Source organism: Podarcis bocagei, assembly GCF_964188305.1.
Source record: "Podarcis bocagei genome assembly, chromosome: 2".
Taxonomy (NCBI): domain Eukaryota; kingdom Metazoa; phylum Chordata; class Lepidosauria; order Squamata; family Lacertidae; genus Podarcis; species Podarcis bocagei.
The window spans coordinates 20,637,744-20,651,568 of NC_138126.1; the positions used below are offsets into that span (position 1 = coordinate 20,637,744).

The 13,825-nt window shown below is 46.0% G+C and overlaps 1 protein-coding gene across 1 annotated transcript; it reads left to right on the plus strand.

Annotated features, from left to right (window-relative positions):
* The first annotated feature begins 284 nt into the window (after positions 1-284).
* LOC308581029 (uncharacterized protein) lies at positions 285-12,116 on the plus strand. Its single transcript, XM_081183468.1, has 4 exons — positions 285-1,306; positions 2,518-3,222; positions 5,298-5,407; positions 9,919-12,116. Exons 1-4 carry the CDS (start codon positions 1,240-1,242, stop codon positions 9,988-9,990), a joined length of 954 nt encoding a protein of 317 aa, XP_081039594.1. The 5' UTR covers positions 285-1,239; the 3' UTR covers positions 9,991-12,116.
* Positions 12,117-13,825: the final 1,709 nt, after the last annotated feature.

Genomic DNA, 13,825 nt, shown 5'->3' on the forward strand with positions numbered 1-13,825 from the left:
AGTTCACTCTTCATTCAAGGAAACAAAACTGCTCAGGTCTAGTGATCACAGCAACTCTTCCCAGTAGGTCTTGCCCCAATGAGGCAGTTGCGAGGACTGAAGGTCCCCACCTTTGCATTGCTCTCTAAGGCTCCTCCTCTTCCTAAGGAGTCTGAGACTGACGCCTTGTCTGTCTCTGTTGTGCCCTCTTCATTTCTACATCTGGGAAACCAAGGGAGAGTGGAGCTGGTTGAAGCAGGAGGGGGAGACTCTGTTTCTTCAGCAGCCGGATCTCTGCTTCTGCCTCTGATTCTAGACTGCTCTCTGACACATCCTCTTCCTGCTCACTAAACCCTGTTGCCTCTTCAGCTTCCGACATCACCACCTCCTCCCAGTCTGCTCCCTCTGACCACTCATGGTCATCCCATCACCAGTTCCCTGGCTCTGAGCCTTCTTCCTCTGGGGGTTCCCTTGGGGGTTCCCTAGCTGGTGTGTCCCACCACTCCTCCATTAAGGTTACCAGATTGTTTTCAATGAATCCGGGGACACTTTTCAACTTCAATGGATTTTGTATAGGGACTGATTTGTAAATCCGTGGACTGTCCCCAGGAAATGGGGACATCTGGCAACCTTATCCTACATCCAACCAGTCCACCATGACAGTTACTTGTCTGGAGGTGGGAAGATCCTGGCAGTAGGTGATTCAATTAGATAGTTGGATGTGTGGTGGACATGCAGAGCGCAGAATATACAAATGTAAGATTTTTTTTTTAACCCACCATATCTGAGTTGTTATAGGCGCTTCAAAACATGGTGATACCTATGGGTTTAAGGAAGTCCCTTCAGCTCTCATGGTCTCTTATTCCTTTGCCCCTAGAATATCCAGATAATGCTCCAGTTTTCTCTTCCATTTCCTAGAAAGGTTTTCTAGTGAGAGGAGATGCAATAAAAAGAAAAACTGGAGAAATCTGGTTTGGAAATGCTCTGACCCAACTGGAAGAAAGGATTTAGCCCCAGATGAAAGGCTGTTTTATTACGCTTTACTGGCTATAATTTTCTTGCTGCCCAACGCCACCGGATGAGCTCCCTTATCACTAGGCAGAAGCACCTCCATTTTAATGGAAACACTCCTTGGTGTCACTGGATACCAGCTGACCTCCTTCCCATAAAACCATCCCGTTTGTTTTGTTCCCATAAAACCATGCGATCGCTGGCACTCCTGCCTCGGGCAGCCGGTGAAGTCGCTAAGGAGCAGCTACAATGGAGCCGGTGCTGGCTGCCCCCTGGAAGATCATCTTCCCAGCAATCCTGTGCCTTGCGGAAACCGGTAAGACCTCCTGGATTCACAGCCAAATCTGGTGCATATTTACTTGGAAGCAACTCCCACTGTGGTCAATGGATCTTGCTCCCATGTAAGTGTGCTTAGGATTTTAGCCAGTGTGTGTGTGTGTGTGTGTGTGTGGCAGAGGCCAGAATTTTTGACACACAAGCTGCAGACAGTGTAGTGTAGTGATTACAGTTGATGGACTAGAACTCAGGAATTCAACCCCCTACTAAGTCTGGAAGCTCTCTGGGCGACCTTGGGCCAGTCACCAACCTCATGGAGTGGTTATGAGGATAATACAGAAGGTAGAGTGATCTATGCCACCTTGAGCTCTTGGAGCAAATGTGGAGTGTCAATGCAATAATAAGCAAATGAAAGCCGTCCCTCCCACTGGGCAATGTGGAGCAGGCTGTCTCATGCAGCAGATTTGGGGGACCTTCCCCTGTTGAGTTGGATAGCTCAGTTGGTTAGAGCATGGTGCTGATAATTCCAAGCTTGCAGGTTCAATCCCCATAAGGTACAGCTGCTTATTCTTTGATTGCAGAGGGTTAGACTGGATCAGGGTTTCCCAAACTTGGGTCTCCAGCAGTTTTTGGACTACAGCTCCCACCGTCCAAAGCTAGCAGAACCATTGGTCAGGGATGATGGGAACTGTAGCCCAGACCAGCTGGAAACTCAAGTTTGGGAAACATTGAGCTAGTTGATCCTCGGGATCCCTTCCAACAAGGTTGTCTTATATCGTCAGACCACCGCTTCGTTTGTCTAGCTCAGTATTGTTTACAAAGAGTGGCAGCAGCTCTTCCCAAGACTAGCCGTACCCGGAGATATTGGGGATTGAACCAGCATGTGCTCTACCACTGAGCCATGCCACCCCTCCCTTCAGTATCCAGCTGGGAGCCAGTGTGGTGTAGTGATTAAGAGAGGTGGACTCATAATCTGGTGAACCGGGTTCGCTTCCCCGCTCCTCCACATGCAGCTGCTGGGTGACCTTGGGCCAGTCACACTTCTTTGAAGTCTCTCAGCCCCACTCACCTCACAGAGTGTTTGTTGTGGGGGAGGAAGGGAAAGGAGAATGTTAGCCGCTTTGAGACTCCTTCAAGTAGTGGTAAAGTGGGATATCAAATTCAGACTCCTCCTCTTCTTCTTGCATGAAAGAACTATGAAGGTGGTAGAGAGAATTTCGGTGCAGGAATTTATATATTTCTTATTTTCAGCACCCACAGGTCCCGTTATCACCGAAGGAACCGCTGCAGAAATGAAGCTATCACTCAGCATAAGTGGCGATACCGTCACTACGGTACACTGCGCTTTGCCATTTGCAACAGCTGTGGATGTTGCCTTAATGGCAGCCCACATCTCTCAAGGATGTACAGTCATATTGACTCTAAATGTCACAGCTCATGGGGAAAACACAGTTGTTACTGCTGGAGGAAGTACCACCACCACCGTCAGAGGAATTACTAGAGCCACCACTGGAGAAGTCGGCAACAATGCAGTCGGCGGTGAACTTGAAGGCCCCATTTTGGGATGTGCTGCCCACACAACCACCCCTGACGTCTCCTCTATGGCTTTGGAAGGTTCCTCTGAAAGCACCTCTCCCAGCGTCAACAGCGCTGCTTCTACAACCCCCCCATCTGCTCCCTATGCAACTTCTCTGGGTCCTGAGAGTGTTGCTACAGCAACCCAAACTGGAGCTGGGTTGGACGTTCCAGGAAGTGACATCAGCTTCTTGGGGGAAGGCTCCCCTGGCCAGCAAGATTTTGCCTCGACAGAAAACCCTGAGGATCTGACCCTCCCTTCGACAGAGAATTTTACTAGCACCGTTGCTGTGGAAACTAACACCCCGCAGCAGGAAGAGACCACCGTCCCACCTGTAAATGCCACTCCCACTCTTAGAAAGTCCACGGTCCATGCGGAAGGTAATAAGCAGCCTATCTATAGCCCCGCTGAGTTGGCTTCTTCAGGGTAGAACTGCATGTTACTTTAGGGCACTGGGCATAGTTCAATGGCACAGTATCTGCTTTCAGCTCAGTGGTCAATTCAATTCATCACGCTTTCATAGAATCATAGAGTTGGAAGAGACCACAAGGGCCATCGAGTCCAACCCCCTGCCAAGCAGGAAACTTTCGATTCAGGGCTGGGAGAAACCCCTGCCTGAACTTCCTTCTGGTCAGTGCAGGCATTGCTGGGCTAAGGTGGGCCATTGGTCTGATCCAGTATAAGGTAGTTCCTAGGTTCCTACTTCTGCAAAGTGGTTATTTGCTTTGGTAAACCCAAGCAGACTCCAAGTGTCCCTATTTTTAGGGACAGTCCCGGATTTACAGAAACCGTCTCGGTTTCTGATTTGACCTCAGAATGATCCACTTTTCCTTAGGGTGTCCCTATTTTCATCGGAGAAATATTGGAGGGTGTGGAGTTACTTGACCCCTGAGTCAAGGAGATAGTATATAACCTTTAGAAGACATCTGGGCAGCCCTGTATAGGGAAGTTTTTTTTAATGTTTTATTATGTGTTTACAGTCATACCTTGGGTTACAGATGCTTCGGGTTGCGCAATTTTGGGTTGCGCACCGTGCCAAACTCGGAAGTACCGGAACTGGTTACTTCCAGGTTTCAGCGCATGTGCAGAAGCACCGAATCGCGACCTGTGCATGTGCACACGCTGTGCTGCGGGTTGCGAATGTGCTTCCCGCACGGATCACGTTCGCAACCTGAGCATCCACTGTATATATGTTGAAAGCTGCCCAGAGTGGCTGGGGCAACCCACCCAGTCAGATGGGTGGGTATAACAACAACAACAGAGGGCACCCCTGTCTTCCTCAGAGGAATGTTGGAGGGTATGCAAATAGTGAGGAGATGGGACACTTTGTGGGGGGAAACTGGTGGGTGGAAGGAGGGGGTGCCTAACCCTTCTTCTGTCTGCTGATTCTCCCAGACCTAAGGACATTCCTCCCCACCCTACACTTTGGAATGCAAACATGGGGTTTGGAATCCCACGTTTGCCTTGCAGTGGCTGGGGCTGGTTGGAACCAGTAGGATGCTAGGCGGGGAGACCACCAGCAGGTGGAGCCAGAGTCAACGACAGGCAGAACTAACAAATTCTAGCCTTGTCTGCCACTGTCCTCCCTGCTGAGTTCTACAAGGGCAACGGTGAGACGGAGGAGAGGATGGTGTGGAAACTGACAGGCAGTAATGCAGCCCCCTTGAACGCGTAATATGTAAGAAGGCAGGCAGGTGGGGGGAAATGAGGTTGGTGGCTCCATTCAGTCTTAATGGAGGGCTGTGGGCTTGAGCCCCATGTTGGGCAAAAGATTCCTGCATTGCAAGGGGTCTAACCCTACAATTCTATGATCCTACAACCAAGCTGGGATGCAGGTGGCGCTGTGGGTTAAACCACAGAGCCTAGGACTTGCCGATCAGAAGGTTGGCGGTTCAAATCCCCACGACGGGGTGAGCTCCTGTTGCTCGGTCCCTGCTCCTGCCAACCTAGCAGTTCGAAAGCACGTCAAAGCGCAAGTAGATAAATAGGTACCGCTCCGGCAGGAAGGTAAATGACGTTTCCGTGCGCTGCTCTGGTTCACCAGAAGCGGCTTAGTCATGCTGGTCACATGACCCAGAAGCTGTACACCGGCTCCCTCGGCCAATAAAGCGAGATGAGCGCCGCAACCCCAGAGTCAGTCACGACTGGACCTAATGGTCAAGGGTCCCTTTACCTTTACCTTTACCTTTTTACAACCGAGCTATGATCCAGTAATGGTGGAGGGGATGACAAGGAAGCAGCTGCAGCAGCAGCAGCAGCTGGGTTCTTGAAACAGGATTTGTAAGACAGTTCAACAGTCTCACTACTTTCAAGCAAAAATCTGAGCTGGAGAACCCCCAGCTCCCCAAGCTGCCCTGTGTTTGGAATGTGGATCACCTATAAGAAGTTGTTGATGAGTAAATTGAGTAAATTGTTGTCAGTTTAGTTCACATATCTTATTCCTGTCGTTTTGCAGAGAACACCACATGCCATCCCAACTGTGGTGCTTTCCCAGGGTGGGCCACAGTCCTCCTATGCCTGACGATGTCATTCTTCATTTTCATGCTGGTTGGCTTCCTGTTTTTGGTAAGTTTTTATTATTATTATTAAGAATTGGTCAGCTCTGGGTCCAACGCCTGTGAAACCTCACCAGAGCAGATAGATAGCGTTTACAGCTGCCTGGAAGTCAGGCGGACCCTGAAGGTCTCTGAAAAAGGCAGGGCACTCGGGTGCAGTAGAGTAGAAAGCTAGTCTGGAACGTTGTTCCCCGTGCCTGTTTCCCCTTCTTACAAAAGGCTTTTTCCTCCTCCACAAGTATGCCCAGGCCCATTCATTTGGCACAGGACACAACTGTCCCAAACGTGAACCCTGGAGGAAAAACCCATCACTTTGATGGGAGTGATCCTACTTCAGAGAGGGGATGCTTAAGAAATTTATTTAATTGGTTGTTTTCTTTAACGCAAGACTGGGAGCATTGCAAGTGGGCTGCACTGTGATTCATTTGAAAGTGTGACTCCCTGCTAAGTCCATGAACTTAAATTCTCCTGTTAGGTATATGAGATCAATTTCATTTTGTGAGATATCTTGGGAGGATTTTGTTCAGAAAGACAGCATAGGAGCTATTTAAATCAGAGTGGGGAACCCTTTTCAGTCAAAATGCCACATTTAAGGGCTTGGATGCTACTTTTGGGAGGAGCCAGATTCCAAAGTGGGTGAAGCAATGGAGATTACCTTTTTCCTTTGCATGGCTAGAATGTAGTATTCATACCGTTCGACTCTCCTGATTTAAGTGGGACATCAGAAGCCATCTCGGCTTCTGATTGGATCCTGGAATGTCCTGTTTTTGGTCTGGCGCTCTCGCGCAAGTCAGCTGGCTCCCACAAGAGCTCGGGACCAAAACAAAAAACAGAAACAAGCTTCCCAATTTGGATCACCCAGATGTTGGAGGGTATGTGTATTCAGTACAAAACTAGGGGTTTCTGAGCAGTGAGGGGTGTAGCCTGGAGAGAGACCTGAGGGTCAGATAGAGAGACAGAGACAGCTGCATTAGGCCGCTGTGCCTGAGGGTTTCCCACCCCTGCTTTAAATAAATAAAATATAATAAGGTTGCAAATCTTTCCTCTCTTCCAAGAAGCTCAAGGAAGCCTACATGGTTCATCTCCTCCCCTTGTTTTATCCAGGTTGTGGTAGATGAAAAGAGGGTGAGTTTAATAGATGAGCAGGGATTTGAATCTAGGTCTCCCCAGTTCTAGCTAGTCCAACCACCACATCACATAGAACCATGGAATTTTTTTTAAAAAATGATATTTATTAAAGTTTCAGAAAAGATTACAAAAATAAGAAAAAGAAAAGAAGAAGAAGAAGAAGAAGAGTTTGGATTTGATATCCCGCCTTTCACTCCCCTTCAGGAGTCTCAAAGCGGCTAACATTCTCCTTTCCCTTCCTCCCCCACAACAAACACTCTGTGAGGTGAGTGGGGCTGAGAGACTTCACAGAAGTGTGACTGGCCCAAGGTCACCCAGCAGCTGCATGTGGAGGAGTGGAGACACGAACCCGGTTTCCCAGATTACGTGACTACCGCTCTTAACCACTACACCACACTGGCTCTCAGAAAAGAAAAAAGAAGAAAAAATACAAAATACAGAAAAATGAAAACAATAGAACCATGGAATCTTAGAGTTGGACATCCTTTAGCCAGATATTTCCATTTGTATTCTGCTGCCTAGAGGCCACAGCACACAAACTGCAGCTTGGTGGCCCTCACCCTTCTTTAATAATAATAATAATAATAATTTATTTATACCTGGCCCATCTGGCTGGGTTTCCCTAGCCACTCTGGGTGGCTTTCAACAAAATATTAAAATACAATAGTCTATTAAACATTAAAAGCTTCCCTAAACAGAGTTGCCTTCAGATGTCTTCTAAAAGTCTGGTAGTTGTTTATTTCCTTGACATCTGGTGGGAGGGTGTTCCACAGGGCGGGCGCCACTACTGAGAAGGCCCTCTGCTTGGTTCCCTGTAACTTGGCTTCTCTCAGCGAGGGAACCGCCTCTCGTAGCCAAGGAGGATTGACTTCCATAAACACGGTTTTAAAAGTGAGTCCATAAGTGACTGTGGAGGCCAATTATGGATCCACACGCCCTTCCACAGTGGGGACATAGGTTTCCAGGCGGTAGTTGATCACGGTGAGGGTTTGCCAAGCGTGCCTTCCTCTTAGCACTTTTCTCCCTTTCGTCCTGAGTTTGAGCATCTTCAAAACCCATAACAAAAATAAAAATCCCTTCCAGTAGCATCTTAGAGACCAACTAAGTTTTTTATTGGTATGAGCTTTCTTGTGCATGCACACAAAAGTTCATATCAATAACAAACTTAGTTGGTCTCTAAGATGCTACTGGAAGGATTTTTTTAAATTTTTTTTTTTTGACTACGGCAGACCAACACAGCTACCTACCTGTATTCAAAACCCATGACACCTTTGGTGGAGGCTGTTCTCTAATTGGAGCGCTTGCAGGCCAGTGTTAACCATTTGTTAGTGTTTATACTACATTTTTTAAGATTTGCCTTGAGAGATTCTTTGAACCTCTTTTGTTGACCACCAGCATCACGCTTACCATTTTTCAATTCAGATAGAGTGGTTGCTTTGGAAGACGATAATCAGGCATCCGCACAACACCCACCCTGGCCCTGACCTAACAGTTGTAGCCATGGCCAAGAAGGCTAGAGGGAAAGACCTGGAATGTGAAGATGCTCTTAAGTTTTAGGAGGAAGAGGGAACTTAGGCTGGATCCAGATGTGCAGCACAGTCAGAGTTGGAAGGGTGTTCAAAGGTCATTGAGTCTTTCGATGAAAGAAACCTAGTAATGACTACAGTAGAATGTGATAAATGTTGAGGTAACCGGACGGACTGTGTCATTTCAGACTGGAGGTGATGGCAGATGATCTTTCCAAATGCTCCTTTGTGTTACAGAAACAAAACAAAACCCATCCATAGAAAACCAGCTGAGCAGGCTAAGGGCTGGGCTGGAACCTTTCTCCCTGGTGTTTTTAATTTTCTGTTTGCACAGTGTTTTGCTTTGTCTTTTTAACCGGAGAGCGCACGCCGTCTGCCCTGCAACCCTCAGGAATGACTCGCTCTGCCTTATTCCCATTGTTCAAATCAGGCCTTGAATTTTAGTAGCACAGTTCAGTAATTGTAGGCTCTGGACTTAATGCTCTTTCAGGAGGGTGGCTGTTCTGGTGGTAAACTGTATTAATTCAAATGGACTTATGGGCACCCTCTTAGGACGCATACATTCCAACATTTCTCCAATGAAAATAGGGACGTCCTAAAGAAAAGTGAGGGACGCAGGTGGCGCTGTGGGTTAAACCACTGAGCCTAGGGCTTGCTGATCAGAAGGTCGGCGGTTTGAATCCCCGCGACGGGGTGAGCTCCCGTTGCTTGGTCCCAGCTCCTGCCTACCTAGCAGTTCAAAAGCACGTCAAACTGCAAGTAGATAAATAGGTACTGCTCTGGCAGGAAGGTAAACGGCGTTTCCGTGCGCTGCTCTGGTTCGCCAGAAGCGGCTTAGTCATGCTAGCCCCATGACCCAGAAGTTGTACACCGGCTCCCTCAGCCAGTAAAGCGAGATGAGCACCACAACTCCAGAGTCGGTCATGACTGGACCTAATGGTCAGGGGTCCCTTTACCTTTACCTTTAAAGAAAAGTGAGATATTCTGGGATCAAATCAGAAACCGGCATTACTTCAGAATGTGCATTACTTCTTCACTTACTTCAGAAAGCCCTGGTGTGTTCGTTGGGGTGAAATCCTGCTCATTCTGCTGAATAGGATGGCCCTAGACATCTGCCCTCCAAGCTTTACCCTAATGGCACCACTGGCCTTAACTACAGTGAGCTAAGTCAGAGATTCAGGAAGCTGTGGCCCTCCAGTTGTTGTTGTTGTTCCACCAGCCCCAGACTTGTGTGGCCAATGCTCAGGGATGATGGGGGGTTGTAGTCTGAAAGACTGCCTCCTTCCCAACAGACCCTCACGTGTGTTGAGATCAGCAGTGGGGACCTTTGTGGCAGTTCCACCTCCCTCAGAATTTTGCAGTGGGGGTCTTCTCCGTGGTAGCCCTTCAGTTGTGAAATTCACTCCCTGCAGAAGTGTGCCTGGGCTCCTCACTATACGGCTTACGGCTTTTTACCTTGGCCTTTGACCCCTGAGATGTGTGTTTTCAGCGCCCTCTCTGTTCCTGCAGCTATAATCTGTTTTAACTGTTTTTAATTCTGAATTTTTAATTGTTTTTACCTGCCCTGGGACCTGGGCAAGCAATAAATTTAATAGCTGATAATAATAGTAGGCCAACAACATCTGGGAGGGCCACTTGCACCCTTATCCTTAAGTTAAGTGATGGTAAAAAAGGTAAGGAAATATTGAGCTGAAGTGGCAGCTGAACAGTCAGGAGACCATAGAATCACAATGACCTGGACTTGGACCTTGGGTGCGCCTCACTGAATATTTTGGAAGCACAGAGTGCCATCACCTATGAATCACAGCACCTCCTTATCAAGTCATACAACATACATTCATATATATATTCCTTCTTTTCCTCCTAGTTTCCATACTGGACAAAGGTTGCACACCCCACTGCTGTGGCCTGCAGCTCAGCCCTTCGAACGTCGACTTAGCAGTTTTCCAGAGAGAGAGAGAGAGAGAGAGAGAGAGAGAGAGAGAGAGAGAGAGAGACCGCTGAAATGTCAAAATGAGTCGGCTGTGTAGCTGCTTTTCTAGATGATGGGGTTTTTCTTTCTTTCTGTTTTGCGGCTTCAATATGTTTACTTTTGAAATAAAAATCCCAGACAGTGGACAGTTTTCACCCACTTGAATTTTGACTAGCATATGTAATCACCAGCCTTCTCTTGACAGTCCCAGAACCTGTTTCTAGTGACAGGACCCAGTCTTGGAAACACGTGAAGTTATAGGGAAAGGAGAGGGTTTCTGTAATTGGTCACAGGGCCTGAGATTCTCCAATCCTTTCATATATGGTGGTCCATAAAAGAATGGGGAAATTCCCATTAACTTCCTGATTGGCTCCCTTCTCTATGCCCAATTTTCAATAAAAAGGCAAAAAGAGAGCCTTTATTGTTGATCTACGTACAGTGGTACCTCGGGTTACATACGCTTCAGGTTACAGACTCCGCTAACCCAGAAATACTACCTAAGGTTAAGAACTTTGCTTCAGGATGAGAACAGAAATCGTGCTCCGGCGGCGCAGCAATAGCAGGAGGCCCCATTAGCTAAAGTGGTGCTTCAGGTTAAGAACAGTTTCAGATTAAGAACGGACCTCTGGAACGAATTAAGTTCTTAACCCGAGGTACCACTGTACTGTTTACCTAGTTGATCCTTGGTCACACACCTTGATATTTAGGGCTATTTCTTTCATTCCTGTTCATGGTGAATGATCATGTGCTTTTTAAGGGACAGTAGCAGCAGATGAATTATTTTCTCCTTACAGAGCTTGAAGTGTTGTTTTTTTTTGGGGGGGGGGTGTACCTGTTGAACTTCTGTCTATTATGAAGTTGTTAAAGTTACAGGAGCTTTGCTAGAAAAAGGGAGGCAATTTTCATGATTCATAATTTGTTTATGTTACTGAAGACTGGATGAATTAGTACCAATGAGCTGTAGTTCCTGAAGCTTACAGGAGGAAATTTTGTATTTCTTGATTCTTTCTGTTAAATGCCTTTTGTGGGATTGGTTTGTGTTAATGAAGATGTTGTGACATGCTAACCATACGTTCTGCTTGTTCATGTTTGTTCATGTGCCCAAGGAAGATGAGTATTTCTCAGCTTTTTTTTTTTTTTACCTAACATCTGCACGGGCTTTCTCCCATGTAAATGTAAGCAGGGTGGCATCTGAAATCACCGTATTTTTCTGTGTATAAGACAATTTCCCCCCCCTAGTTTTTATACATGGGGGTCGTCTCATACAGTGGTACCTCGGGTTACAGATGCTTCAGGTTACATACGCTTCAGGTTACAGACTCCGCTAACCTAGAAATAGTACCTCGGGTTAAGAACTTTGCTTCAGGATGAGAACAGAAATCGTGCAGTGCAGCAGGAGGCCCCATTAACTAAAGTTCAGGTTAAGAACAGACCTCCAGAACGAATGAAGTTCTTAACCTGAGGTACCACTGTACATGGTTTTCAGCAGGGCGATCAACAACTTTTCTTAATAAATTCTTAATAATTCTGGGTTCGAAAAAATAGGGGTCATCTTATACATGGGGGTGTCTTATACACAGGAAAATACGGTACTTCCATGGTGTGGAGTCCAAAATACAGATGGGTCCTGACCTTCTAGTTGGGTACTCTAGACAGCAGCTACATTCACATGACAGTTTATTCCATTTTCACTGAGTTTCCCTGTTGATTTCCACATTATACTTGAGCTTTCACATGATTTAAAGGCCACTTCCTGAACTATATAGGAATATATACATACGCATTGTGACTTGTCATTATTTTTATTGACTACAGTTTAGTAATTCTTTATTGTAATTGTTAAGTGTAGACTGCTTAATTGTTTTTTGCTGATATTTAATTCTGCTGTTTGCTGTTATATTCTAATGGATTATTGAATACTGTATTGCTCTATTTGATATAAGTTGTTTTTTTTTAAAGTTATCATGACCCTTTTTTGTATCGGATCAGATTGTGGTTACGTGTGTGATCTTTGCTATCTATTTTGTCGTTCCTTCAGCCTGCGAACCGCCTTGTTCATCGTAATATGCAAATTAAAAGTGAAATGAAAAAATGGAGACTTGCACTATTTTTTTTAGCAACATCTGTTTAATTATAAATATACAAGTTGAACAGGACGGCATCAGTTCTCTCCTTATAGCAACTGCTCACCTTTTCAAAGGTTCCACTGGCAAAACCAGCCAACCAGATTTTCCTCTCCTTTCCTGGCTATTTTGAGAGGGCAAACTGTTTCTATCCTGCCACAGAGACACAGAGATCGCTAAGTTCAGCCATATCCATGGTGGCTGGTAATTGTGATCACATACTCACCAGCTCCAATACTTTGGTCACCTCATGAGAAGAGAAGACTCCCTGGAAAAGACCCTGATGCTGGGAAAGATTGAGGGCACAAGGAGAAGGGGATGACAGAGGACAAGATGGTTGGATAGTGTTCTCGAAGTTACCAGCATGAGTTTGAGCAAACTGTGGGAGGCAGTGGAAGACAGGAGTGCCTGGCGTGCTCTGGTCCATGGGGTCACGAAGAGTCGGACACAACTAAACGACTAAACAACAACTCGCCAGCACAAGTCTGATGGCTGGAGAAGCTACAAAGCCACTCAAGGCCAGCAGGCAATTGATCAAGTGAAACAAAACCTCAGAGAAAAGGTTACCGTATTGGCCTAAATATAAGCCTCGCTTTCCCCCCAAATTCCGACCATGAAAATTTAAAGTGCGGCTTATATTTGCGACCTTGCGGTATATGCAGCCAGGAGCTCAGGGCAAACAGTGCCAGGAGCACGGCAAAGCGGCCACCCACCTTGCACGTAGTCCTCCATCCTCTCCCCCAAGGCCGGGAAGGGAGAAAGCGAGCAAGGGGAAAGGCTGGGGGCAAAGCAGCAGTCTATCTCCACCCCACCCCCACCCCGTGTGCAGCCAGAAGCAGCGAGGAATGGAGTGGCTTATATTTGGGTGTTTTTCTTCTTATCTCCTCCCCGCTCCAATTTTAAAGGTGCGGCTTATATTCGGGCCAATACGGTACTTCTTTGCCAGAGGACAGAAGAGCAATATGATTTCTCCATTTGGAACTGGGCATTGAGGATCTGAAGTCGTTTCGCTTAGGTGCTCATCCAGACTTCCTTTCATGACACGTTTTCCATGTCCTTGTCTGAGCAGTTTCCAGTACAGTAGCAAGACTGCTATATGCACAAAGATGGAAAATACTGGTTTATAGATGATAGAATGGTTGGATCTTAAGGAATGAATATCTTATGTAGCTGCAGGACAGAGAACCAGAAGCTCTTTACTTTTCTTCTTTATTTTTTTCCTTTTTTCCTTTTTTCTCGCTTTCTCTTTCTTTAGGTTTTTCCTTTCCTTGTCTTTTCTCCCTCCTGACCTTGTTCTCTTATAGACTAAAGTAGCTGTTTTATCTCAGTACATTATAAAAAGATACTTTGCAATGGGTATGTATTTTCGTATATCTTGGAATATGTATCAATAAATAAATTATTTATTTTAATTGATTAGACATTCATACTGACATTCATACACATACACTTACAACCATAATAACATAATAACAACAAAAAAGAACAACAAAAAAGGATAAGAAGAAAAACAAAAGAAAAGTTAAGGTAAGAAAGAAGTACATGAAATAGGTGGATGATAATACACCTTTATGACTTCCCTCCACCAGTGCTCATCATTTTTTCATTCAAGTTCTTATTTACACTGCAAATCATGTATCGCTACATTATTTCTTTTAATATACTATTATATTGTATTC